This window comes from Colletes latitarsis, chromosome 6 (assembly GCF_051014445.1).
Source record: "Colletes latitarsis isolate SP2378_abdomen chromosome 6, iyColLati1, whole genome shotgun sequence".
Taxonomy (NCBI): Eukaryota; Metazoa; Arthropoda; class Insecta; order Hymenoptera; family Colletidae; genus Colletes; species Colletes latitarsis.
In genome coordinates, this window is record NC_135139.1 from 17,462,284 (window position 1) to 17,486,962 (window position 24,679).

The window sequence follows — 24,679 nt, forward strand, 5'->3', positions numbered from 1 at the left end:
ATGAGCTATTTGTAGTAGGCGATGTTTTATTTTGTAGTTTACAAAATACTACAAGTGTCTGTACGTTTGTACATAATTAAATAAATATACAAATGCTACCTTTGAAAAGACATTAAATTGCAATCATAATAATTTGCATACGTTGATTTCATCGATCATCTATGATTCCAATAAATCTTTCCCCAACTCTGACAACGAGTTGCACCAGGTCAGACGTTTTAATCAGCTTCGTCCAATCTCTATCCTAATCCTAGAACAACATAGAAATATTCCTTCTGTAAGACTTCGTTTATCGTAAAATCGTACCCTGATTGAGCAGCTTCGTTTTAGAAGCCATGAATGAACGTTCCCCTGTCCGTGTCAATTGGTATTCTAGATCACAGTCGCGCGATGGAGGTGTTCTCGTGCACGTTCGAGCTCCACGCCAACGTGGAGGACGGCTCGTTGTTGCATCTTGCAAAATGCACCGCGTCCGCGACGGTGGGGAACATCGCGAACAGGTCTTCCTTGCATGCCGACAGTCCGCACTTTCTCATCATCTCGTACACAGGTCCTGCAATGCGTCAAATCGGACGTTGAATATATGTTGCGTTTCGTATCGCGTGCACCGATTGTCGATGCTTACGTTTCTGATCGGTACCCCTTCCTGCACGCAATAAATCAGTGTTCTTTAAAGTGTGGGTGTTTCACTAACTCAAAGGTACCACGAAAAAAATCGTTTACGAATGAAATCGTAAGACAAGTTGCTTTTAATTATCTCGATAGAGTTTTACTTTTTGCGTTAGAGGGGCACCTTTCAGAAAGTTTGTAAATTATGGATAGATAGATCGTATTCACCAGAACAGCCCGCGACGTATACGGAGATATCGACCTCGTTGTACTCGTTGATCAAATTTTTTACGGTTGTTGCACCCGCCAAGTCTATGTGACTCAATGCGGTGAAGTCCAGTATCAGGGATTGCAACTGCAACGCAACGAGGAAATTAACATTCTCGTGACTCGATTACGCAACTCGGCGTCTCGTGGTTTACAGACGTTTGGAGTCGATGAATTGTAGCGGCGATTGTCTGTCGCCTAGCGAACCTCCGCGTTATTTAAGATCTCGCGATCGACAGCGAAATAATTGCTAATGAATAAACATGTATGTATAACAGAATACACGCTGGAAGACATACAATATTCTATTCCAAGCGAATTTTACAATTTATGTTTCTAGTTTAACTAGAAAAGAGTTATTTGTCTAAAAGATCTGAATTTGTTTATGAAAACGTTAAAGACAAACACGCTTTGTTTGCTCGACGCGATTTTTTTGGCTCATGCTAATAACTAGCATTTGACTGCTAGTAACGACTAGCAATTTCTTGTTTCAAAGAAATACCAATTTTTACGACGAAGAACAAACTGAAGTACAAATTAATTTGTATTAAAATTACAAATTCATAAATTCACATTGTGAAAAGGATATCACCTTTTTAATTTCCCTGAGTTCGTCGTGCTTGAAGCCCGCGATCGATTCCTTCCTCGGTGTCAGTCCGGCGACTTTGTGCACCTGCTCACGGAAGTACTGTCGACAGGCGAAGTTCAAGCTTCCGGAATAGTGGAATATCTTTATGCCGGCCAGCTCCACAGCCTGAAACAACGCAACTCTCGTGTTAAGAACTTCCGCGAAACGACCAGGTCCGGCCTGAGTGTCGTGAAAATGTTGCGATATAAAAGTGAAACGCGAATAATAAATTCGTTTCGAACGAACTGAGCCCAAGGAGGTGAAAGTGGCAAGAGAAGAGGTAAAAAGCAGCTAGATAAGAGTGTACTGCTGTTACTCCGTACGCTTTTGTATCTCTTGATATCCAGATAAAGCTCGGTACCAGGCACTAGAGCGAGCGTGCAGGTGTAAGGTTGCACGGAGAAGAGCACCAGTTTGCCTACGCAGAGGATGATCCCCAGGAACAGACCGTATTCGACGTCCATCAGGATCACGGTGGTGAACGTCATCGCCCAGATAACACCGTCCGTTTTGTCCAGTTGCCAGAACCTCTTGAATTCCGTCACTTTCATCAGCATCCCTTTCAACGCCACCACGATTATACTTGCTAGAACGCACTGGTCAACAAAGAGGAATTTTATATTTCAACTGGTCTACTCAAATTCGCCTCGAATTTTAATATGAAGTACAACTCGTATAAGAAAGTATTTTATTACGAATGGTTTGAAATTGCCCACTATTTTGTCTCAAGCGCTTAGCACCGCCAGGCAATAAGGAAAATAAAAGTAAACGTGGCAACAATGTGTCGTAATATATATTTTTTCTTCAAACATAAAGTGAAACGTACTCGATGTCGCCATAATAAGTTGCAGGGCTTTCTGAAAAGGCGAACCAGGAAGTTGCACAAACAAGTCGACAATGTAGAGCCTATTCGATTCCTACTGTAAGGTTGAACATCCGAACGATTTAAGTTAATTTAAGATCACACTGTATCTATTGTCTCAGTGCTTTTTATTTTATATATCTCGCGTGAAAATTACGCAAAAGATAACAGGCTGCATCGCGTCGTGCCTGAGGAAATAATCGCTAGTTCGAGTCAGAGGTCATCTACTATCCGAGGACTCTGACTTCATCGAACGATTTTACGTACTCGATCGAACTTACCCGAGGTAGAGGCTCGAAGAATGGACCGATCCACAGTAGCACGCTGATTAAAATCCCGCAAGATATCAAGCTAGCCAGCTGAGTGTGTCCACCGACTGTCTGCTGGATCAAGGATCGCGACAGCGAAGCTGTGAAAGGCATGCAAGAGAAGAAGGATCCGACGAGATTACCTGTGCCCTGAAAAACATTTCCACAGAACATCTTTCAATTTTAGATTTACCTTTGTGTGATTGACAATTCGTAATTTATCGTCTCTCGTTAGTGATGGGATTAAGATATGCTTTGGTACCAATAAATGGTACTTAGGAACGCTATCTATTAAAGTCAAGCTCAGTTATTACACGTGTAATATCATTGTGCAGATCATTATATAGAGAGATAGATCATAATTTACATATTTAAATTAAAATAATCTTCAATCATAAAAACAGACTACTTCGTTATCTCATTGAGGTCTTAACGATACTTGATGATGGAATTATATCGATACTACGAGTACGTCTTACTAATATGAACGACAACTTATTTCGATGATTGATCGACGTATCGACGCAGTGCAATATCGATACGTATCGGTATTAATGAGCACATCATTGGATTAGCCTCATCTCTCATAACTAACCAAAATAAAGAAAGGACGTAATTTTATTTTATATTTTCAATTTTAATTAGTAGAAGTGTTATTTTTGGTCCCTGAGGTCTATCGCTATTACTCAGACTGCGACATTTACATTATCGCGGCCAAGGAGTTAGCCTTGTCAGATCAAAGAGATCTACTAGACCCGAACTAGGTTACTTGTGATTCGAATAATAGAGTTTGAATCGAAGTGCATCGGATCGCGAGGTCTTGCGCGATCAAGGCGTCGGCCATTGCGGAACTGGTACCCAAGTTCGGTTCAGAAATGCCTCGAAACCGGAACTAGGTCGAAGCGCTAATTTACATAAAACGATGTAGCGTAGAATGTCTAAATTTACCTGTGCCATTAATTCTTGGTTCGAGTCTACCTCGTAACCAAGTTTTTGCGCGAAAATCAGCGCCATGGACATGGATATCGTGTAAGACACCATCGTGATCACGATAGAATCGACCAGAATGTATGGTATCAACGACATCGGTGGTACAGATGGAACTGGCAAACTGAAAATGAGACGAAAAGAAATGATCAAAATAGAATAAAGATCGTTTGTTATATTTTTGAAGAAATATTATTACCCTACTGGTATGTGACCGACGGTCACGATTTTGTAAGCCTCTTCGAGATTCATGTACACAGACAGAATCGTGCCGATGATGACCGCCATCATTTCTATGGGAACGGGGAAAGGACTCAGTTTCGCAACCTTTGGCTAAAAATAAAATTTTACCGTTGATCTTTCCAGTTTATGTTTAAAAGTTATTCGTGCAAGTTATAACGTTTTGATCTTAACTTTGCGAGCCCTCGTCAGTAAATAATTCACTGGTGTACAATTATTTCTACAACACAAATTTTTAATTTATCACTGCGTCTAAGTAAAGAAAATAACTTGGGTTGCTAGTTTAACGATATGGGGATTGTTTTCAATGGAATATTTCAGTCATAGAAACGGTATTGCTTTTAGGGTAACCTTCAAGAAATTGTTGATAACGAGGACGACTATGGTGACACAGGATAGCAAGATGGCGACCCCGTTGACGTTATAGATATTGTTGAGGACGTCCAAGTAAGTCTGAAATAAATGAAAACAATGGAAATTCGAATTTTAATGGTTTTTTAGTTTAATAATAAAAATTCGAATACTAATAATATTAGCATGATTTGATATCTTCGAACCAGGCATTTTTAAACTCAATCTTTAGCCTTGACAAGAATGTCTGTTTTGTCAATTTTCTTTGTGGATTTATTACGTGCAGTTGTCTGTGTGGTGAAATGATTATTGAATGTTTCTTAAGCCACTGTTATGTGTCGGAAACGACCAATGGAATAATTGCCACTGGAACGATAACTTCGGCCGACTTATTTGGCACGAAGGGAAGTGAAGCCAGTCTGTGGCCAATTAGCGACTTTTACTTTTCGATTATTACGCTTTTTCCATCCGAATGATGCAAGATCAACCGGAAATGCGGCCTGCTTGCCTTGTAAGTCTTCAGCGCGAACGAAAAGCCTCCGAGCACCGAAAACAAACCACCACATTTTACTACACAATTTTTATAATTTATGCTGATCGTTATACTCTGATCGTTATATTTTAATTTCGTCGATAATTTCTAATCAGAGACGAGTCTGGAGTCTTTTAGAAATCGAAAGATCTTCAAAGTTTATTTGTACCATGAAAATATCTAGGAAATATTCGAATATTAAATTGCTCAAGTAGTCCCAGCTCTAGACAGGGTTTAAAAATTCTTTCTCCTTCAATCGGAAGGACGTATAAGTTCAACGATCGTTTTCTTGTTTAAATGCTATGCGTGAGCGGATAATGAACCGAGGATTTCGAATCGAGGTCTATCGATACGGTTCGTTGAACGTTCAGGGAAAAACAAATTTGTACGAAAGCGAATCTCAAGGATCGTAATTTCCTACGGCGATATAACGATCGATAAAACTCGTATTATCACCGTATTACTAGCCCACTTTCCCAACAGTGCTTCCTGCGGGCTGCAAATTATCACGATGATCGCGGTGGAACAGTTTTCCGGTGAAACTGTGCAAGAAACGTTCGTTTAACCATTTATAAAACGTTGATATTCTAAATGTCATTCATGGGTGTTTAAAGCAGGGATTGAAAACAATTATAAATTCTGATACTTGAGAGAACAAGCTTCTCTTATAATTCAAATGTATATATGTATTAATTATCCATAAATTTATATTAAATTATTATTTCCTCGAATATGAAGCATATTTGTCAGCGTTGTTAAGTATGTGACTGTTTTCTACATTCGATCGAGCTATTTTATTTAAGTCACAGTATATAGGGTGTTCGGCCACCCCTAGGAAAAAATTTTAATGAGAGATTCTAGAAGCCAAAGTAAGTTGAAAATCAAGAATTTCAATTTGTAGATTCAGGCTTCGTTAAAGTGTAATTAAAAAATTTCAAATCATTCACGGAAAAATTATTTTCAGTTGCGGAGATCAATTACAATCATTTTTGGTAAATAGACATAGCCCCGAAATCTTGCGCATTTTCGAGAAAAAAATTCAGTACGCTCGGAACTTTAAACGTTAATAACTGTTTAACGAAGCTTTCATCAATAAATTGGTATTCTTGATTTTCGTCTTATTTTGGCCTCTAGAATCTCCCATTAAAATTTTTCCCAGGTGTGGCCGAACACCCTGTATATTTTGGATTATGTGCGTACCGAGCGTGGTCGTTGCAACAATAAAAAAACAGACGATGTTCGACTAGCATGTCGACGAACGACCGCACGTCGTTAACGCGTGGAAAAATTCGCTTCGCCGTAGTTTCTCTAACATGTTACTTCACGGCGAACGAATGCACACTGATTATGTGCATTTCCAGCGGTGAAAGGTTTAGTTTTCAATTACGGTGTCGTAACAGGTGATCGATGAAAAGCGCCAACGATAAAAGCACGCCGACATACAATTGGCTTTCAGATGATATCTCTTTTCGATAGAAAATTATCGATAAGATACTTATTATTCACTGAGACCTCACGCTTATGCTCAAGACGCGAACGCAAAATATTTATTCAGTAGGTGGGCACAGTTGGCGCGAATCAGGAGACACGTTAATTAACTTGTTACGAATTAATTTTTGCCGTAATATGGGACACAAAAGGAAGACGAAAATCGTAATGCAATGGAGAATGAAACTATTCTTCCAATAACTTTTGCAAGAGGAATACATTTTTCTAAAATTCTCGATTACTGACGTGGCACAATAATTGGCAAACAACTTATGAATTAATTCTTGACGTAATATGAGTTACTAAATGAAGACGAAATCTGTAATGCAATGTAGAGTGAAACGACTTCTCTGGTAATTTTTGCAAGAGGAAATTTCTCTAAAATTTTTGATAATTTTCATCAGTGGATGAAATTCGATGTTTCGTGTACGAAAAGATTCTATTTTAATTATTCGAAGAAAAATTGTTCGAGTAATTTGAAGAATGCCGAAGTATGGAGCTCACCAGGATCAATTTGAAGGGTCCTTTTCGTCTGGGTAGGCTTGTAAGTCCTAACAGATCTTTCACCTGTGACGTGAACACGTGGATGGCCGCCGCTGTGGTAAATCCGCTGACGAGACTGTCCGCAAGCAGAGACGCGATGACGCCCAACCGCAGCACGTACATCCCCAGCTAGGACACGAGAATCTCGTTCTGGATAAGTCGCCATCCTGTTCTAACAGGCTAAGGACGAAAAGACGAATTGGAATAACTACCTGAATCACAGCGACAGTGAACGTGACCGCGGTTGCAACCTCCACGGGCGTATATTGATTGCCGGTGGTGAGCAACGACTCGTTCTCCGCGGTTCCGTTGCTGTATGGTTGTCCGTGAGTGCTGTACGTCGAGACCACTTTCCCGGTCATCATGCAAATCAGCGCGAACGTACCTTGACACCAGGAAAAGAAATTCAAATCGAATCATTATCAGAAATCAAAGTAAAAAGAGGCTTAGATATTCTGAGGAATAAAACGAATACAACGTGGGTGAATATATTTCAAAAACTCGTGGGACTTAGCAACCAAACGTGAGATTCACATACTATACAAAAATCGTTGTTTCTTTCATTTTACTCAAAATATAAAATTAAGTGTTCTTCTTACAATCGAATAATCGTCTGTCGCGTTAGAAAAGAAATTACTCCTTCAACCTTGTAAGTTTTTTACGGGGAATTAAAGGAATGTTATTAATTGGAAACCTTCGTTGATACTCGTTAGTCATTTGTGAGTTCGAGAAGGTCCCCATTATAATAAATTAGTCCGCAAACACGAACTTAACAAAAAGCCTATTATCTTCGTTAATTGCACGCGGACTCAAATATTTGATAGGAAGTCGTAACCCTTGCAGAGATGATTCTGGGAACAGGAAGAGGAATAAAACGCCGCGGTAGGATTTCAGTGCGTTAAATAACAATTTCGTGGTCGTATTGGTAAATCTAACGACGTTAGAAAGCCGAAACGAAAGTTAAAAGGAATGTTGCTTGTGTATGGATACGAAAGGACACGATCGGCTCTGCAAACGGGGACCATTTCCTACTGTAATCGATTCGAAGCTTCCACATTGTGCAATATCAGTCCTCGAATCGCTGTATTATGACTTTACTTACCCATTGAATTGTGCCTGGACGTTCCTAGAAAGAGGTAAACGAGAACGGGGAAGAAAGCCATGTAGATGCCGACTATTGGCGGCACGTTACCCAAGATTGCATACGCCATTCCTACAGAGAAGACGCATTCGCTATGATTCAAATTATAGTGTCTAGTTTGTTTCATACGAATCTATGTCATACGGAAGAAATTAGTTGCATCTGAAAACCACAATCTTGACGAGAAACTTTTACCCCCCAACTACGAGTTAACTTGGTTTGTATTTTTATTTTTGACGAATTCGATTCTCTGGTGCACAATAATTTTTCAGATATTTATATTCATTTTCACAATTTACTTCCAAACGAATAATAATAAAAGTCTAACTTTTTTGTGAATTTTAAGAATAGCGAAAGAAATAACATTTCATTTGAGTAATTATTTGCATGTAATTAATTTAAAAGTATAATTTAGTGCAAGCGTCATTACGATAGGTTAGCAACAAGTGTTGCAGTTTTGTCATTGAAGAAACATATTTTCATACACGGTTGTTAGCGATTAACGCGAAATTTAAGTGGCGAACGTACCTTGGGGTATATGCATCACTGCGACAGTAATTCCAGCGATGATGTCGCCCAGTATGTCGTTTTTCCAATCGTACTTTGATAACCAGTCGATAAGGGGCACCGAATTCTTTAAAACCGTTAGAGGCTTGATTCTCTTGCATCTCGACGATATGCTCTGTAAAACTGCTCCATTTGTCATTTTTAAATAAGGAAAGCGAGGTTCTTGTTTTTCCTTCTTATAAATTTTGAGTTATTTGTATTGGATTACATGAGTCCTAAGTTTCCTGTTTTATATAACGTTTATTACAGTACAGTAACGACAGTTAAATATTTAACGATAATATATTCTACTTTAACGTCATGTTTTTAAATAAACATCAAAAGATACGTTATCACAGTCTCAAGAATAGTTATTTTCTTTATCGTGTCCATTATTATTATATTTGTCCTTAGTTGTGTAAAATTCTATGTTTCATGTTATCGTTGGTTACTAATGTATGTAATTATATTTTGTGTTTATTTAATAGAAAATGTCGAAAAGAAATATTGCAATAAAGAGAATAAGGATATTATACTATTAAATAAAAATTACACAATCATTTTTAAAGACCATTTTATTATCACTAGAATGTTAATTCTGGGAGCTCAAGCCTCTAGTTATATTGTATTAATTTAATAACACAGTGTTTCTTGTGATTTTGCCACCAACAATACTTGGAGGAATTATATACTTTATTGCAGATATAAATATGCTCTTCAGAGTTGAAATTTTAAAGACTAGTCGTGTCATCAGTAGGGAAATGCTTTTTTACATTCTTTTTGGTCGAATAATATAGTATAATTCCAGCAAACAGAAACATGCAGCGATTCCATTACCCAGTGATACTGAGAGCAGCGATAACAAACCAATTAGATACCGAGAGTATTCTGATCTTTCAACGAGCATTCTATATGTAGAAAAATAATGACTCGTGCGAATCGTAGCGAGTAAAATACGATAGTCATAGCTTTTATAAAAAAAAAATTACTCGACAGTATCCAGGTTTTATTTATTTATAGAAATACATAACCTTTAGCAAGTCGATGAGTTCAAATGAAATATAATTGCTATTTTAATTAAATATTTCTTTTACAATCTAGTATTTGTGAAATTAATGTTGAAGTGGAAGAGGCAAAGCCAAGTATGTTATTAAGTAAAAACTATGGTTTTAAATAGTGAAATTTTGTTGGAATGATTAGACAGAGAAATTACTATCTTTACCGTGTTTAGAAGATAAACGTATAAACCATTTGTATTAAACGTGTGTTTTATTATTTGATGTCGAATATACCTAATAGGATTTTTTGTATCCCATAGAATTGATTTTTTCGAATTAAAAAAATTGTATTATACACTTGACATTCGATGAACGATACCGTGTATAAGTATAGGCATAGTTCTCTTATTTAATCTGAAACTGTTCTTTCTATCTCCCTGCAATATGGGTGTCTATCGCTTAGCGTGCTTCGACTGCAAAGGTTAAAAACAAAGTTGGACAATTTTATTCTAGAACAACGAAGAAAAATTCAAGAGTCATTTGCAGAGTCATTTTTGCATTCTTTCTCTTCGACATTCTCCATTTTTTCGTTGTACACCTGACTTTCCTATAACCGTAAAACTCAGAAAAATACTCAGTGCATACTACAAATAAATGTTAATTTCAAAGTTCTTTAAAATTGACATTCCCCTCTTTTCCTGTGGATTCTTCAGATATAAAACTCATCCACTGCTAGTTATTGTTAAATCTCAACCTATAGATACACGATCCTTTCGAATACTTCGTTTCTACAATTGCAAAAGCGTAAGGTGACCTAAATTTATCATTCACTCAGCCAAACAAAGCTCTTTGTCTGATATTGAACACTGGAACATTTCATAGACATTTAAAATTTCTTTTCATATAGTTAACCAATGTTTTTACATATTTAAAATAGATAAGGTGTTGTTAGTACACCAACAGTTGACAATCTCAACCTAGCTACTTGGTCCATTGCAAAGGCATAAGGTGGCTCAAATTTACAATTTACTCAGTTTCTTTCGAACAGTTAATTCGTGTCTTTACATATTTAAAATAGACAAGGTGTCGTTAATGAACGAACATATGCCACGTCGCGACCCAGGATTTGATCCCAAAAGGATACTTACGTGCCTGTTTGGGCTTGACGTATTTGCACAGGTGATTGAGCTCGTCCTGTTGATAGATCGGCCTCCTCACCGTTAATTCCGCCGTGATCGCCGACATCTCGTCGCTCTGATAGTCTGCGAATAATTGGCAACACGTGAACCTCGATGTTTAAGCGTTCTATTTAATACGTTTTGGCACGTGCAACTGCATTCGTTCGGGCACGTTTAAACGTTGCCCGCGTCTCGTAAATCGCGTCTACCTTGCGGATCATCGGTAGCAAACGTGAAACGTATTCCGACTAAGCTGTTCGTTTATGTGCTACTAGTCAACCGCAAACAAGTGTGCTCGGAAGTTGACGGATAACGCGGTTTATCGCCTGCGGAAACGGTGTTTGCGCAAAACTGGCCGAACATGCACGCGGCCGCGACAATGGCAAACAGAGTAATGTGATCGGCCACGTGGTAGAGCGCGAGAGGGAACTTTCCACTTTTTAGATTCTTCGTCACGATTTCACGAATAGCACGCAGTTGAATGACCACCGACAACCAAAATTCTTCGATGCATTCGCGTTTTAATCCTCGTCCACGTGGTATCTGAGCCTTTTCTTAAACCCTTAACGCTTTCCAGGCTGCGCAGGACTTTCTTTTCGTTATTAAACGTAATGCTTTTATTGAATATTTTATAAAATCTTGCTCTGGTGTCTACGCATCATAGCGATCAATTATTTCGATTTTCTTTTCAAACAATCAAGATTGGAACGAAAGTAAGCACAATTTTTGTTACCTTAATTGAAAGAATTCTGATTAGACAGAAAGGAACAGTAATAATCGTAATTTTAACCAAATCTGATTCGTAATAAGTGATTTATTAGAAATATAGTACAATTACATGAAATCTATTTCCTATCGGTAGTAGAATAATACTGTTAGAGTAATGGGTGTTGGGATACTGGAGGCTATATACTGCATTCTTCTTGTATTACGCAAAATGTACGTGCATAACTGCACGTTAATTAATGTGTTTACAACTAAACAGCAATTACACGGCAATTACCTTGCAATTTCAATGTATTATATTGCAGTTACTTTATAGAAGTAATTATGACGAATGTAATTAGGTTACACTTTGCTCGACATGTGTTTACACTGACGCTACCGGTTTTTTTTTCGACTCGTGGAACAATATACAATCGTAAACTATCACCTTGGTCGATCCTTTCAAATATCCTGAATGTTCCGTACGAACGTTGGTCGTTCATCTTCGGAAAATTGAAAGACCAATCACGTTTGATTAACTAATTAATTCCCACCGAACTCGAGGATCGTCGCGATGAATTCGTATAGTCTTCAGACTGGCACAGTCAACCTACGATTGTGACGAGCAGAACATAACAGAAACATCGCGAAGCAAATCACGATACGTCGTATTCGATAAGATATAACTATAATATTTTATCTTAGAACACATTCAATATCGGTAATTTGAATTTGAGTGGTGGTTTGTATTGTAATCGTCTACCAAGTAATCTTGTCGATAATATTATATTGTCGTGAAACCTTGGACTTGCGTACTTCCAAATAAATTCTTCTGTTTACATTAAATTTGTCTGCAATGATCGAAATAGTTTCAATGAACTTCTAAAGTCTTGGACCACTTAAAAAGAAAAAATAAATACAGATATTAATACTTTTACTGTTGAATAAACAAAGTGTTACAAAACGATTGGACAAACCCAAAGATGCAAATTCAAGAGTCTAAAATATTGTCTAATACTCTACATGTTTTTCGTAGTTTTTCAATATTTTTCACAGAGGATCCATAACTAAAGTCAAAACATTAAGAAAGTCTTTTCTTTCTTCTACATCTGTATACCTGTTCAGACACAATCTGTACTTTAAATTGAATCTTATTCGCAGCGAAAGATTATTTAGCAGCGAGGAAGACCTAAACTCCAAGAAATGTTAACATGGTTCTTTGTTTAACATGTTTGAGCGCGGAAAGAATATGATCCGATAAGACACGTATTAAGAATTCCACTCCCAACACATTCATGCTATATCTTAACTGATTCCTTGTACTCGTTTTAAGATCAGGATTTTCTATATGCCACATGTGCTCGTTATGCTTATTAAATATTCCACTGTCGAACTGAAGAAGCACTTGTCTGTTCATAAAAATCGAATTGCAGAAATTTTCAGGTTGAACAATCAATCATTATATTCAAAATTAATAGAACTCTTGTTTGATTTACTTAATAAAATACGTCGAAGTTTGTGTTGACTGGATAGTATGCAAGTTAAATTGCAATTGAAATTCTTATTGTCACTTTCTAACAGTATTTGGTTTCTAAGATTGCTTTTATCTTTACTTATCATGAAACTTGATGTATTTACTTTCTGATTTATTTCAATATTTCTACGTTAGTTTCGTTAATTATAATTTAGGATCAACTTCAACGTATTGTAAATAACATTGAATATAAGGCTAGTACAAGCAATTTCTATTATTCAGTAACAAGTAACAGTTATCAACGACAAATGTTTTCGACCACTTTTAGTTACGCGGTTATTAAGCAATTATAGATGTGAGATATGACGCGACGGAATATTATTTGAAACATGATAAATACTTTGTGTAATAAAAAGCTTCGCGTATTAAGAAGTTTATCCTTATTTAAACTTCGAGTAGGTGATAATTTTGAAGTGATCGTAACAATTTAATCACCTACTGTAGTATTGAAACAAAAAAAGAAATATCTACTAGCTAAAAATTTCAACAACAAATTCCGATTACTCAAAGAAAACATTATATTATAGAATAATAGAGGTCATTAAACTGTTCAAAATTTTCCTTCACGACTTTTTTTTTATTTTTATGTAGAATAGAACTATTGTAAAAAAAAATTCACTATTGAAATTCATTGAGTAGTTTAATCGCATCATATCTTTCACTATATGCTAATAAGAATACTAAGTAATAAACTGAGTCACGTTTTTGTTGCACCGTTAAACAAACGCATAACCGCAAAGAGCATCGACTTTTACTGCACGTGATTATCTATAATTTCTATAATTTTGAAGAAATGGAAATCGTGCTTTTATATGGCTGGAATAAAAAATTCTATACTTGTATCTCGTGTCAAAAAATTTTAAACTGACTGTTGTGCTAATTAATATAATTATAAAGATACTGGGCAAAATTTTTCGTTTAGTTTGCTTCGTTAGTACACGAGTTATCAACAATACTGTATCAAAAGTGTCATCGTAATCGGTGACCATGATCCATTAATTGAGAAAGACAAGTAAAAACACATAATTGTTCTATTAGAGTATAGCTTCCGTCTGACATAGAAGAAATGGAAAAACTCAATCGTTGATATTACTAGTTTTTCACCTTATTTTTGCGCTACAAAAATTTTTAATGTATTTAGGTAACCATAGCTTACACAGGAGCTAGATAAGTAAATAAAATTTCAAGTCGATTAATTATTTAGGTACCGTATTCGTCACTTAAGAATATATCAGTTCGAGAAAAACACACTTAAATTTTCATATACTGCACAATCTTGCCACAGTGTTTATGCCCTTGTCGATTATTGTAATTTTCACTCACTATTTCAGTAGACAATTTCAATTTTTAATACAAGCATGTACAATATTTTTAAGCCTCTCGAACCTGACAATAAAAGTCCTTAATTTTACAATGTATAATATAATTCATAGATGTACATTTACATGTATAATTATGGAACTATAAAATAATGATAAAATGTTAAGAATACTGCCTTAAAGACCAAAATTGTCTATTGTTTTGATCGTTCGAAAGCCCTTTGTTTGGGTTGACGTTTCAGTTCTACACTTTGAGAAAAGAAAATCGATTTTTTAATTACGAGACACGAGAAAACGGTTTTAATAAATCGAACAGAAAACCTGTCATCGTGGCGATGAGATGGAACTCCGTGACGTTGACGCGAGTAACTTTTGGACGTTGAAACGCTTCGGAGCAATGAGGCGGGAAAAGATCGACCCGGATCGAAGTCACGAGGAGTGATAACGCGCGCGTCGTCTATCGCTTACTAACGAATCGAAGGTAACGGGAGTGAACGTTCTCGTCGGTTGCATTTTTCTTTGGCATTTCGTCACGTGTCAGTAATCGGGATGCTAAGCAGACGAATAAACGAATTTCTGTGTCGAGGAGAGACGTACGTAGCGCCGTGCGTATAGCATCACGGCCGACCGTGACGACGCACGTGAAATCGCGATCGTTAGTTTCTCTGATGTAATAGAGTGGACCGAAGCAAGGCTGGTGTAACTGTCGCGTAACTGATTACTTTCCCGGGAAGTAAAGTTAATTCCTCCATTGCGAAAGGGTAATTGGGCCGGTGAAATTGTCCAAAAAAGGAACGAGTGTTCTTTCTTGCAATTTCGTGTCATTGAACCGGTCCCCAGAGATTTAAAAAAATACGTAGATTTATAAAATTCATTATGCTTTGCTTGTTGTATATTTAAAGTAACATTAAAATTAAGACCAATATGAAAAATTCGTATTATCCATGGTAGACTATTATGAACGAACGAGTATGTTTACGTTTTATGATTCTGCTGTGAAAGTTGTTTAACAATTATTCTTACCTCGCGGGCCGTATAATAAGCAGCACAATAATAAGCAGCAGACCGGTTTCTGCCAATGGTCCAGACTGTGGGACTGCTCGAATAATTTAATTTTAATATCTTGCCAACTGGAGGCTAAAGTTGTTTTGAAAAATCGGTCATTTTACTTTTTTCCTTATCCAGTCGCGACGGACCTTAGCATTTCTAAACAAGGACGATCGTATTGGGACTAATAGAAGCGTATCCCCGCTTTCAAGTGACAAGTTGACCATTATTGTACTTGAAAGCGGGCTAGGTGGTGATTTTTGATAGCGAACAAATTTTTCATTATATATGCTCCATTTTAAGTAAACTATTTCTAATTATTCGTTTTGATACTTCAATTCGTACAGTGTTGTTTTTATCTATAAAATGATACATTTCAGAAAATACGGTAAGCCGAAGAAATTGCATTGGAGATCGAAACGTTTAATTAGTATCGTTCAGTGCGATAAAGTGCTTAATACTTGAAGAGCAATCTATTAGCTTGTGCCGTCGACACTTCAACTACGTTAGGGCTTCGTATTTTATATCTTCTTTGATCCTCTGTAATCCAAACGTTTAAGTTCTTCGAACCGACGTATTTACTGGAACATATCCATTTATAACTTGGATGATATTTGTTGAAATGTAATATAATTTTATTATTTCGATATGCAGATGCAATTTTATGCAATAATTATTACATTTTCAAGCACCTTTCTTAAAATAAAATTCTATATTTGTACTATTATTAGTATTATACCAAAAGTCGAGCATCGAGTTCTTTCTTTCATGGTGAAAATGTAGAACGATAATCCTCCACATTAAAATCTGGCAACAAATTGGCCGTAACTAGCCACACTGACCTATTTCCGCCCCGAATGTCATGCCAAAAATATTCGAGGGTATTTTCATCGACAAATTGTGTTCCCTAGTGTCCAAAACTATTTTCAACGTGCAGTATTCGTGTCTAGGAGACTCTTTAGCACTACTTTCGCGAAATTTTGCAACCGTGTGTCTAAACTGCATTCGATACTGGCTGCTGAGCTGGTGCAGTTTATACAAACCTCATAAAAGCCTTTCACAGCGTCGATCTGAGTTGCATTCAGTAATTAGCCCATTTAAACTGAATGGGCTCATTACTAGGCCAATTATTCTCGGTAAAATTTAGGTAATTGCCCCTAGGGCGATCAGTGAGATTTTTCCCTCCATTTCAACCAAAATTATGTATCTTTTTGGACGTGCAGATCTCGGTAACGGAATATTTGCAAACTGATAAATAATTTTAGTAACAAAGTTTGTATGAAACATATGCTTGTTTGACTGATGTTTTGTATCGCGAGTTTACTCAGATGTTTCACAATCTGATACAGTTATTAAAAACAATTTCTTAACGATATTATATATGTTAATTTCTGAGCTTCCAATTCTGTCATACCGTTTTACAGTTTTTGGGGAATCCTGCATTTCTATGGCGAATATTCACTGCCACAAAATTAATTATGAAACTAACCATCGTACGATACTTTCGTGTTATTCTCGCGTATACTAAAGGGGTTTTATCGAAGCAATAAAAGAAAAAATTTTAAATAAGCGAAGCTCGTAAAAATCGACCGTGACGAGACGAAATCCCCGCGTTGCTCGTCGTCGTTTCGAGCTTATCGCGTCGAACGCAGACGTCCAATAAAAGAATTGTCAAGCTTACCGATAACTGAACAGCACTCACGAGTTTGACTTAATCCAGGATTCCCCTTGTTATCGGATCGCCAGGTTAAATTCGACGGGTATATCAAATTCTCTGTCAGTTAGTTGCAGCTTCTCGACGAGAGTTCATCGCTCGGAGGGCTAGGAAGAATCGAGGCTCGTCAGTGAGCTTCTGCGCGTGGAAACGACACCGTTAATTTCATGTCACGATAGCGATCGACGAATGTTAACACGCGTTCCGTCGAAGGTGCACTAAAATCGCGATACATGCAGGAAACGTTAGGGTAACGAACGGGTGTCGGCTGGATTTCACTCTTGATCACGGTAGATCGAGCAAGCGGATCACCGCGAAGGCGTTTCTACCGCTTGTGTCGCGTTTCTCGTTCCGCTGAATCGACGAGGACACCCGTTCTCCCGAACATTTAATCTAACGTGTCACCTCTCGAAATATTGTTGAAATTTCGTAAAAGTGTCTTAGGTTGACAGACGTATCGCGGCACCGGAGCCTGGAAATTTATGGTTGTCGCTGCTCTTATCTGTTTCATCTATTCTAACGGCGCGCCGTAAGACAGAGTTCCGAAAAGCTGGCCGAAATTCTAATTTCCACGCTCGCCCGGAAACGAATTTTAGCCCCGATCGATGGAAAAGAGGGTGAACTTTTTCGCTACCTTTCATTTTTTGAGTGGAATCCTCGATCTTTTAGCCCCCCATTCGAAAGGGGATCAAAGTCTGAATGTAGAGGTATTAAAAGTTAGTCAACAAAAAAATAACTCTATTTCCTAATAACAGAGACGAGTGACATTTGCTTGGAAAGTTTAACATTGGCGCCAAAGTATGCTATAAAGAACTCTGAAAATCGGTATAGGCGACAATTATTCCCATGACAGTAAACATTTTCAAAATGCCAGTAGAAGATTCATTGAACAAGAAAGTACTCGGATAAATTGCAATGTTAATCACTGTCGAGTCTCTGTATATTTGTTTAAGAGAGAGCGTCCACGAGACGATATTACAACTCTCGTTGTTTTGAGTCTGCTTTCCAAGACATCTGTCCAGTAAATCATTAGATGACATGCATTTATTTCTGTATTTTATCAGCTGATGGTGAATCATGAGAGAACTTTTTTCCTTAGCTTCAGCATAATGTAAAAAATCGACAATATTCAAATTCATCTTTTTAATTCGAAAAAAATATTATGCACGCTTATTATTCATACTAGATATAATGAAAAAGTTATATTATACCTGCCAGAAAAATTTCCAAGTAACTAAAGTCTGGAACTGTTGTGTATGCCGAACTATTTTCCTCCACACGACTAAGTACGACTTTATATTTCACTATCCTATTTATGCGATCGAAAATCAATATCTACACGTTCGAAGGTCTATTTAAATGCTGATTTTTACCACTGGTGTACAATTTTCGAGGCCAGTAGTTTGATCAACATTTACAGACACGTATTTGTACGATATTTTTGATAGCATTTTAAAGTAGAATATATTTAGTATGACCTGTTATTTTAGGAGTAGATTGTAGATTGTGGCGTATTCCCCACATAGAAGCTACTTTTGTCGCCCGACGCGAAGCAAACATCAAATATTTCAATAAACAACTCTGTAATAAATTGGATGACATAACGTAAGAACGTCTTTCAGTTTTGTTTGCTTGGCTGCGTGTTCCCGTGTCGTATGTGTGCGTCATTATTGAGAACAAAACAAATCATTGTGTAAAACAGTTTAAAAATTTGTTCGTCAATGTGTAAACTATGATAACGAACGAATGAAGATTCTTAATTGAGACGTATTCTTTATCTCTAACAGCTGGGCGTTTACACAAATATATTTATTTATTCCTGTTAAAACCATGCAAATCGTATTTATTACTTAAATTCTCTAGATACGATCGATCGTTTCAGCAGCATTAAAAAATTAAAAATAGTAAACATGGTCAGTGGTAAAATTTGAGTTAATATATTTTGGGTAAAGGATTCGATAAAAACGAGTTTTGTCCACATCATACTGCAAACATTTAACGGAGCAATACCGGTTCACCGTGAGCAGCATTCTCCGTGTCACCGGAGCAAACTATCGCCATTCCGTCTACCTATCCTAATTGGTCTATTTAGCAACAGACCGATTAAGTATACAGCGACCGTAGTTTCCTATTTTCATAGTAAACAGATCGCGTTGCAGCAATCGATTATAGTTTACAAATATTTATGCTTGCAAACGTAAATCGTATCTAGCTCGGGTTTGGCTGATAAAATTTACTATTCCCGGGACTATTATGCCGAAGATCCTTTATTTCTTACGTTTTATTTGCGTTTGTTTATCAGTCGAGATAACATTCGCGGAATTTGCCACAGTAAAGTAGGCCTATCGGGATTTATAGATCTCGGATATCAGGTCAAGAGCAGCGGATCGGTCGTAAATAGCAAAATAGTAGCCTAGTTTTCCTTACCTTGAAGGGTAGATTTTCGATAAGTCGAAAAGCTCGAGGCAAGGCTGTACCCATGTATGCTCTATGGTCTCTGCAAATACGTTTCCTTCGGAACAACAGTTATTTTTAGAACGAACATTTTTTTAAAAACGATTTCCCATTCTATCGACCAGTCGTCTACCAAGCTCTTATAATATTTTTTTTTAAGGAATCACGAAAGTATGGGCATTGAAAATACAAGGAAAAATACAAACTCTGGAATTCACTGTTTCCTCGATTTTATTGTTAATTATAATTTTTTCGTCGCATAAAATCACTTTGTATCTGGTAAACACGGTTGTGATACGTTTCAACCGCGATTTAGCAGAATATCCGTGACAATGATTGCTATTCCTCGTGGATACTTTATAATTCTTGTTTTTTCCAAGATCACTCGTTCTTCCGGATGCTATAAATGATAGTATCGTGCCAGTCGATCGAGACATTCTAGCTAAAATCCTCGCCTACGATGAACGTCTCGATCCCATTAATTCTTACGTTGTTGACGTCGTTGTGTGGTTGCCTTGGTGTGATTCGAACTCCAGTGATCGAAACGAAATCGGGGCCCGTGCAAGGTTCCGTTTTGACCACAGTGTGGAATTCGGTTAAGTATTCTTCTTTCAAAGGCATCCCGTTCGCGACACCGCCCGTTGGAAACCTCAGATTTAAGGTGAAGTTTATGGTTTACGAAAACAACGACCATTAACTGTCAGGTACAGGAAAAAGTTCGTGTGATTGTCAGAATTAAATTTATCAAAGACCATCGTGGCAGTGTTTGTATCGATGGAAAGTTTCATCAAGTTTTTAATTTATTTCAACATTGTGTTGTTTATGCAAGCATACAGTTGATGAACGAATTAAATTTAATAGTTCACTTATAGTTACAGTAAGGTGAGTTTGCAGCGTTATGATTACTTAATATCTGTAATATAAACTCGCACGAACTCCTTCTGGTGCCTAATATTAGAACTCGTGTAGGAATAACATTTATTTAATTAGTATAATTTTCAAAATAATACTTGGGCCCATTGCTTTGAAAATAGCGTAAGTCCAATTTCAAACAGTCCATTCAATATTTTTGCTAACTAAATGATAGTTCGAATATAGTATTTTTTCTCGACTTATCAATATTTCTATCTCTCGTGTCGTTGCAAAGAACGAAATAAATATCATTTTATATCTATTTTTAAAGTGGTTAATTGCACGAGAATACTTGTAAACTAAGATGATTATGTATTATACATAATAATGAAAACAGAAAACTTCCAGTTTACAGTTTAATCCTTGGATTGCTATATATATGTACATCTATACGCACACATATAACACGTGCAAAGCACATTTTTGGTTGCGTAATGCACACACTCATCAATGCTCTAATATATTCACCTCGACGTATCTCGTTTGCAAAACTTGATTACATCACACTCTAGCCAACCACAATCCTAGCGTTTAATTTAGAACAGCTGGAAACAGTGTCTATGGCTATAAAATTATTATTGCAGCCACCTGTGCCACCAGAGCCATGGGGGAAAACACGGGATGCCATTGAGGAGCCCGAATCATGCCCTCAACTAGACATCTTTGATTTCCATTACATGGGAAACGAGGACTGCCTGTATTTAAGCGTATTCACTCCTGAGGTGAAACAAAATATTAAATTGTGATTTTTAGTAATAACGATATACTGTGAAATGTACTATACAGAGAAAGAGTGATCGATCTCGAATCAAGAAAAATGTCTATAGTATCGAGGAACTATTGCATAGATACACGACGATTTAGAGTTACTATTAGATCTGACTTTTCTTTACAATACATATTATATGGTCTTGTGTAATTGGTTCTGATATAACAGCAATTTGTTAACTTCCAAGTTTTCTGTTTTAAGAAACTAGTCGTAAAATGACGTGTATTAATTATTTACAAATTTTCGTGAAAGTAAATACTTAAATATACGTAACTTCAAAGACGCGTACACTTTTTTAGCGAATAAAAAATCAAGGTTTTTAATATTCTGTTCACGATAGATGAATTTTAATCGAAACATGACACCAAGGGTCGTTATGGTGTGGATGTACGGTGGCTCCTATGTTTCGGGATTCATCAAAACCTCGTTTTACGGGCCCGATTTCTTCATGGAGCAGGATGTGGTTGTGGTCTCTTTCAACTATCGTCTCGGCGCTCTTGGTAATGAGTTTCCCAAATACGAAAGCAGAGTTGTTTATTGTAGCTAAGAGGCTAAACTTGAAACTTCAGGGTTCTTGAATCTAAATCATCCGGATGCGTTGGGCAACGCCGCTTTGAAAGACCAGACGATGGTGTTGCGATGGGTGCAAGACAATATTGCAGCGTTTGGGGGTGACCCGGGCCAAGTAACGATTTTTGGGGAAAGTGCTGGCAGCGCATCCGTCATTTTCCACACGATGTCAAAGCATTCGCGAGGTACGGAAGCATTTCGATGCTTTCTACTATTCGAAAATGTTTATATTATACACGTACAGGCTGGTCTTTTAATTCTTGAAATTTCTGGGGAATATATTAGGTCGTCCCGAATATACAGGATGTTCGGTCATCCCTGGGAAAAATTTTAGTGGGTGATTCTAGAGGCTAAAATAAGACGAGAATCAAGAATACCAATTTGTTGATTGGGGCTTCGTTAAAAAGTTATTAACGTTTAAAGTGAGAATCACTACGCAGCAGGCTGAGCAGATTGCTGTTTTATAGGCGGAACTTTAAACGCTAATAACTTTTTAACGAAACCTCGATCAACAAATTGGTATTCTTGATTTTCGTCTTATTTTGGTCTCTAGGATCTCCCATTAAAATTTTCCCCAGGGGTGACCGAACACTCTGTATAAGTTCGTATCGAATTTTCTGCTAGAGTTTAAAGCGTGTTTTACGCTTGATAGTGAATGTTTAGTATCATAATTGCGTCGTTATTAGACTTTGTATCTTCTACAGGTCTCTTTCAGCGGGTCATCGCCCAAAGCGGTGCACCGATATTCCCTCTCTATTCGTCGCCAAGCTTATCAATGAGTAATGCTCGTAGACTGGCCAATATCCTCGGTTTCTCGTCATCAAATACTAGTGAAATTCTGGATTTCTTGCGTCAACTACCTGCCCGAGATATCGTGGAAGCGGCGGACACCGTAAACGTGATCACTGCAATTGTATGATTCGATCGAAACATTCGTGAAGTCACAGAAAAATAGTTTGATATTTCCCCGGTCCTTTGTCCAAGAAGTTTCATTCACATTCTCGACCGAAAGAGTTTTCACTCGGTGGCCATTTTGAACGCCAAACTCTGGTTTTCCTTTTACTTGAATAGTAAAAAATTTAAAGAAGTTCCTAAAATATTCTGATCCCTAAAAGTAGTCGACCTTCCGGTTTGCTGAGTTCTTTTTGTTTTGTACGTTCATAGGTTACGTTACCGTTTGTGTCCACAAAAGAAAATGCCCAAGTCGCATCGCGCAAAGATATATTCCTGCATGAGTGTCCCATAACATTGCTCGAAAGTGGCGAATTCACCAAACACGACATAATGATAGGTTTCAACGACAGTGAAGTTATTACAGCTTGGCTTTGTAAGTGTTCACGTTAATTAATCCCGTTTTTATTAACTCCGTAACAGCCACTCGTTGCAATTTTAAAATCAGACAAAATAAGTTTGTATTAAGCTTCTCGTGTTCCTATCTTGCAGACATTCCTATGATACTAAATTCGTTTGCGAAAATATGGAACACACTTTTCACGGCTCTTCCATTCTATCCTGAGGATTGGTATGGCCTGATAGATAATATAATACCGGTAACGTCCATAATTATAAAAAATATTGGAGAAAAGATTTAAAATTGAATCAGTTATATAACGCAATCAGAGTTGTAAACGATGATATTACTCGTACAAGTTTCACGTTAATGTTTGCAGATCGGAACAGATTTTTTCTTTAAGGCGCCGATCGATCTCACTCGAAAATTAATGGAACAGAATAACGATGGTCATCCTATTTATTTTTATCAAATATCGTACAATTCGCCCTATCTCTTTCACAAATCACTCAACATTACGAGTGAAGGTAAACATTTTAAATTTTCTACCTTGCTCGAACCAAATGTTTTCTACGGCAGATGCACGATCGCGAAATAACGAAATATTCATCTGTATCGTAGGAACTGGTCATTTAGACGATGTCGGACTGATTTTCAATATCGAACAATTGAACGCTCCTACAGATCCGCAACATCCTTTTAATCGATTTCGGAATAAGGTGGTCACTTTGTGGACGAACTTCGCCAAATACGGGTACACTATTTTGATGCTAGACAAATATTTCAGCTTTAGATTCCTGAACTCGAGACGTAACTATTTAATCCTTAGACTGTTGATTCCTTAGTGGGATGATTTTAACTTTCAAACTCCTTCATTCCTAGACTTCTATTCCTAGATTCAATTCCTAGATTTCCAGACTCCTAGACATATAAATTTCTAGATTACTAGTTCTTGAACATCGAGACTTCCACTCTTTTACAGCTTTAGATTCGAAATATTATACTTCTAGGTTGTCATGCTGTTAATACTGTGTTATACGGGGGTTGATTGTAAATGATTATTACAGGAATCCTACACCAAAAGGCGCAAATCCGCTAGGAAACGTAATTTGGGAACCGTCTGGAAAAGACGGTCGAATATTTAACATCAATGATAGTTTTAGCATGTTAAACAATGAAGATGTGATAACTGAACGGATTCTCCTAATCGAATCAATCATGCATTACGTCCTGCACTATATTTCCGACTGCAATAGGATTCTGTTATAATTTGATTATATAGTATTTATAATTAGAATATTTTCCATTCTGTAAATAAAATGAATCGAACGATTGCGTTATCTATAATGATTTTTCTTTGCAGGTCAACTTCATTTGTCTACACAGAATTTGACACGAACAATATGTATAATACCGTTTTAATCTTTCGTCATTATCCACTTTAGAAAAATATATTCGACAAAATTCTTTGCAATATAGTTTCTACTTCCAATCGAAGCTAGTAAAATTATTATGTTTACAAAATTGCTAGTGTTATATTTGTCACGTTATATTTATATTACAACATTTTTGTAATTCCATAGTTTTTCTCCTGCAGATTCATAGTCTTCAACTAAACGTTATATAATATAAATAATTAAATTCTCCCAGTATTTAGTTTTAATTTCAAACACTACAGGATCAGTT

The 24,679-nt window shown here is 36.9% G+C and overlaps 3 protein-coding genes across 8 annotated transcripts in view; 2 read left to right on the plus strand and 1 right to left on the minus strand.

Annotated features, from left to right (window-relative positions):
• The window catches only part of LOC143342928 (uncharacterized), a 454,297-nt gene that overhangs the window by 298,467 nt on the left and 131,151 nt on the right, over window positions 1–24,679 (plus strand). The window lies entirely within an intron of this gene.
• Window positions 65–18,262, minus strand: LOC143342927 (prestin). Of its 5 annotated transcripts, none has more exons than XM_076767266.1 (14): window positions 18,209–18,262; window positions 10,649–10,762; window positions 8,485–8,646; window positions 7,918–8,028; window positions 7,028–7,200; window positions 6,777–6,944; window positions 4,253–4,354; window positions 3,861–3,994; window positions 3,623–3,785; window positions 2,648–2,824; window positions 1,828–2,100; window positions 1,469–1,630; window positions 838–964; window positions 65–553 (listed from the first exon to the last, which is right to left on the minus strand). In XM_076767266.1, the coding sequence occupies exons 2-14, from the start codon at window positions 10,743–10,745 to the stop codon at window positions 378–380; spliced, it is 2,025 nt and encodes a 674-aa protein (XP_076623381.1). In that variant the 5' UTR covers window positions 10,746–10,762; window positions 18,209–18,262; the 3' UTR covers window positions 65–377. The 5 variants fall into 5 exon arrangements, 4 of the variants coding, with proteins under 4 accessions (XP_076623381.1, XP_076623380.1, XP_076623379.1 ...); XM_076767265.1 differs by lacking the exon at window positions 18,209–18,262 and adding an exon at window positions 16,965–16,982; XM_076767264.1 differs by lacking the exon at window positions 18,209–18,262 and adding an exon at window positions 14,558–14,686.
• On the plus strand, window positions 19,900–24,376 carry LOC143342930 (juvenile hormone esterase-like). Of its 2 annotated transcripts, XM_076767270.1 has the most exons (11): window positions 19,900–20,112; window positions 20,948–21,085; window positions 21,473–21,632; window positions 21,702–21,887; window positions 22,407–22,615; window positions 22,867–23,029; window positions 23,146–23,252; window positions 23,373–23,520; window positions 23,615–23,747; window positions 24,061–24,274; window positions 24,357–24,376. In XM_076767270.1, the coding sequence occupies exons 1-10, from the start codon at window positions 19,912–19,914 to the stop codon at window positions 24,260–24,262; spliced, it is 1,647 nt and encodes a 548-aa protein (XP_076623385.1). In that variant the 5' UTR covers window positions 19,900–19,911; the 3' UTR covers window positions 24,263–24,274; window positions 24,357–24,376. The 2 variants fall into 2 exon arrangements, with proteins under 2 accessions (XP_076623385.1, XP_076623384.1); XM_076767269.1 differs by having other exon boundaries at window positions 24,061–24,369.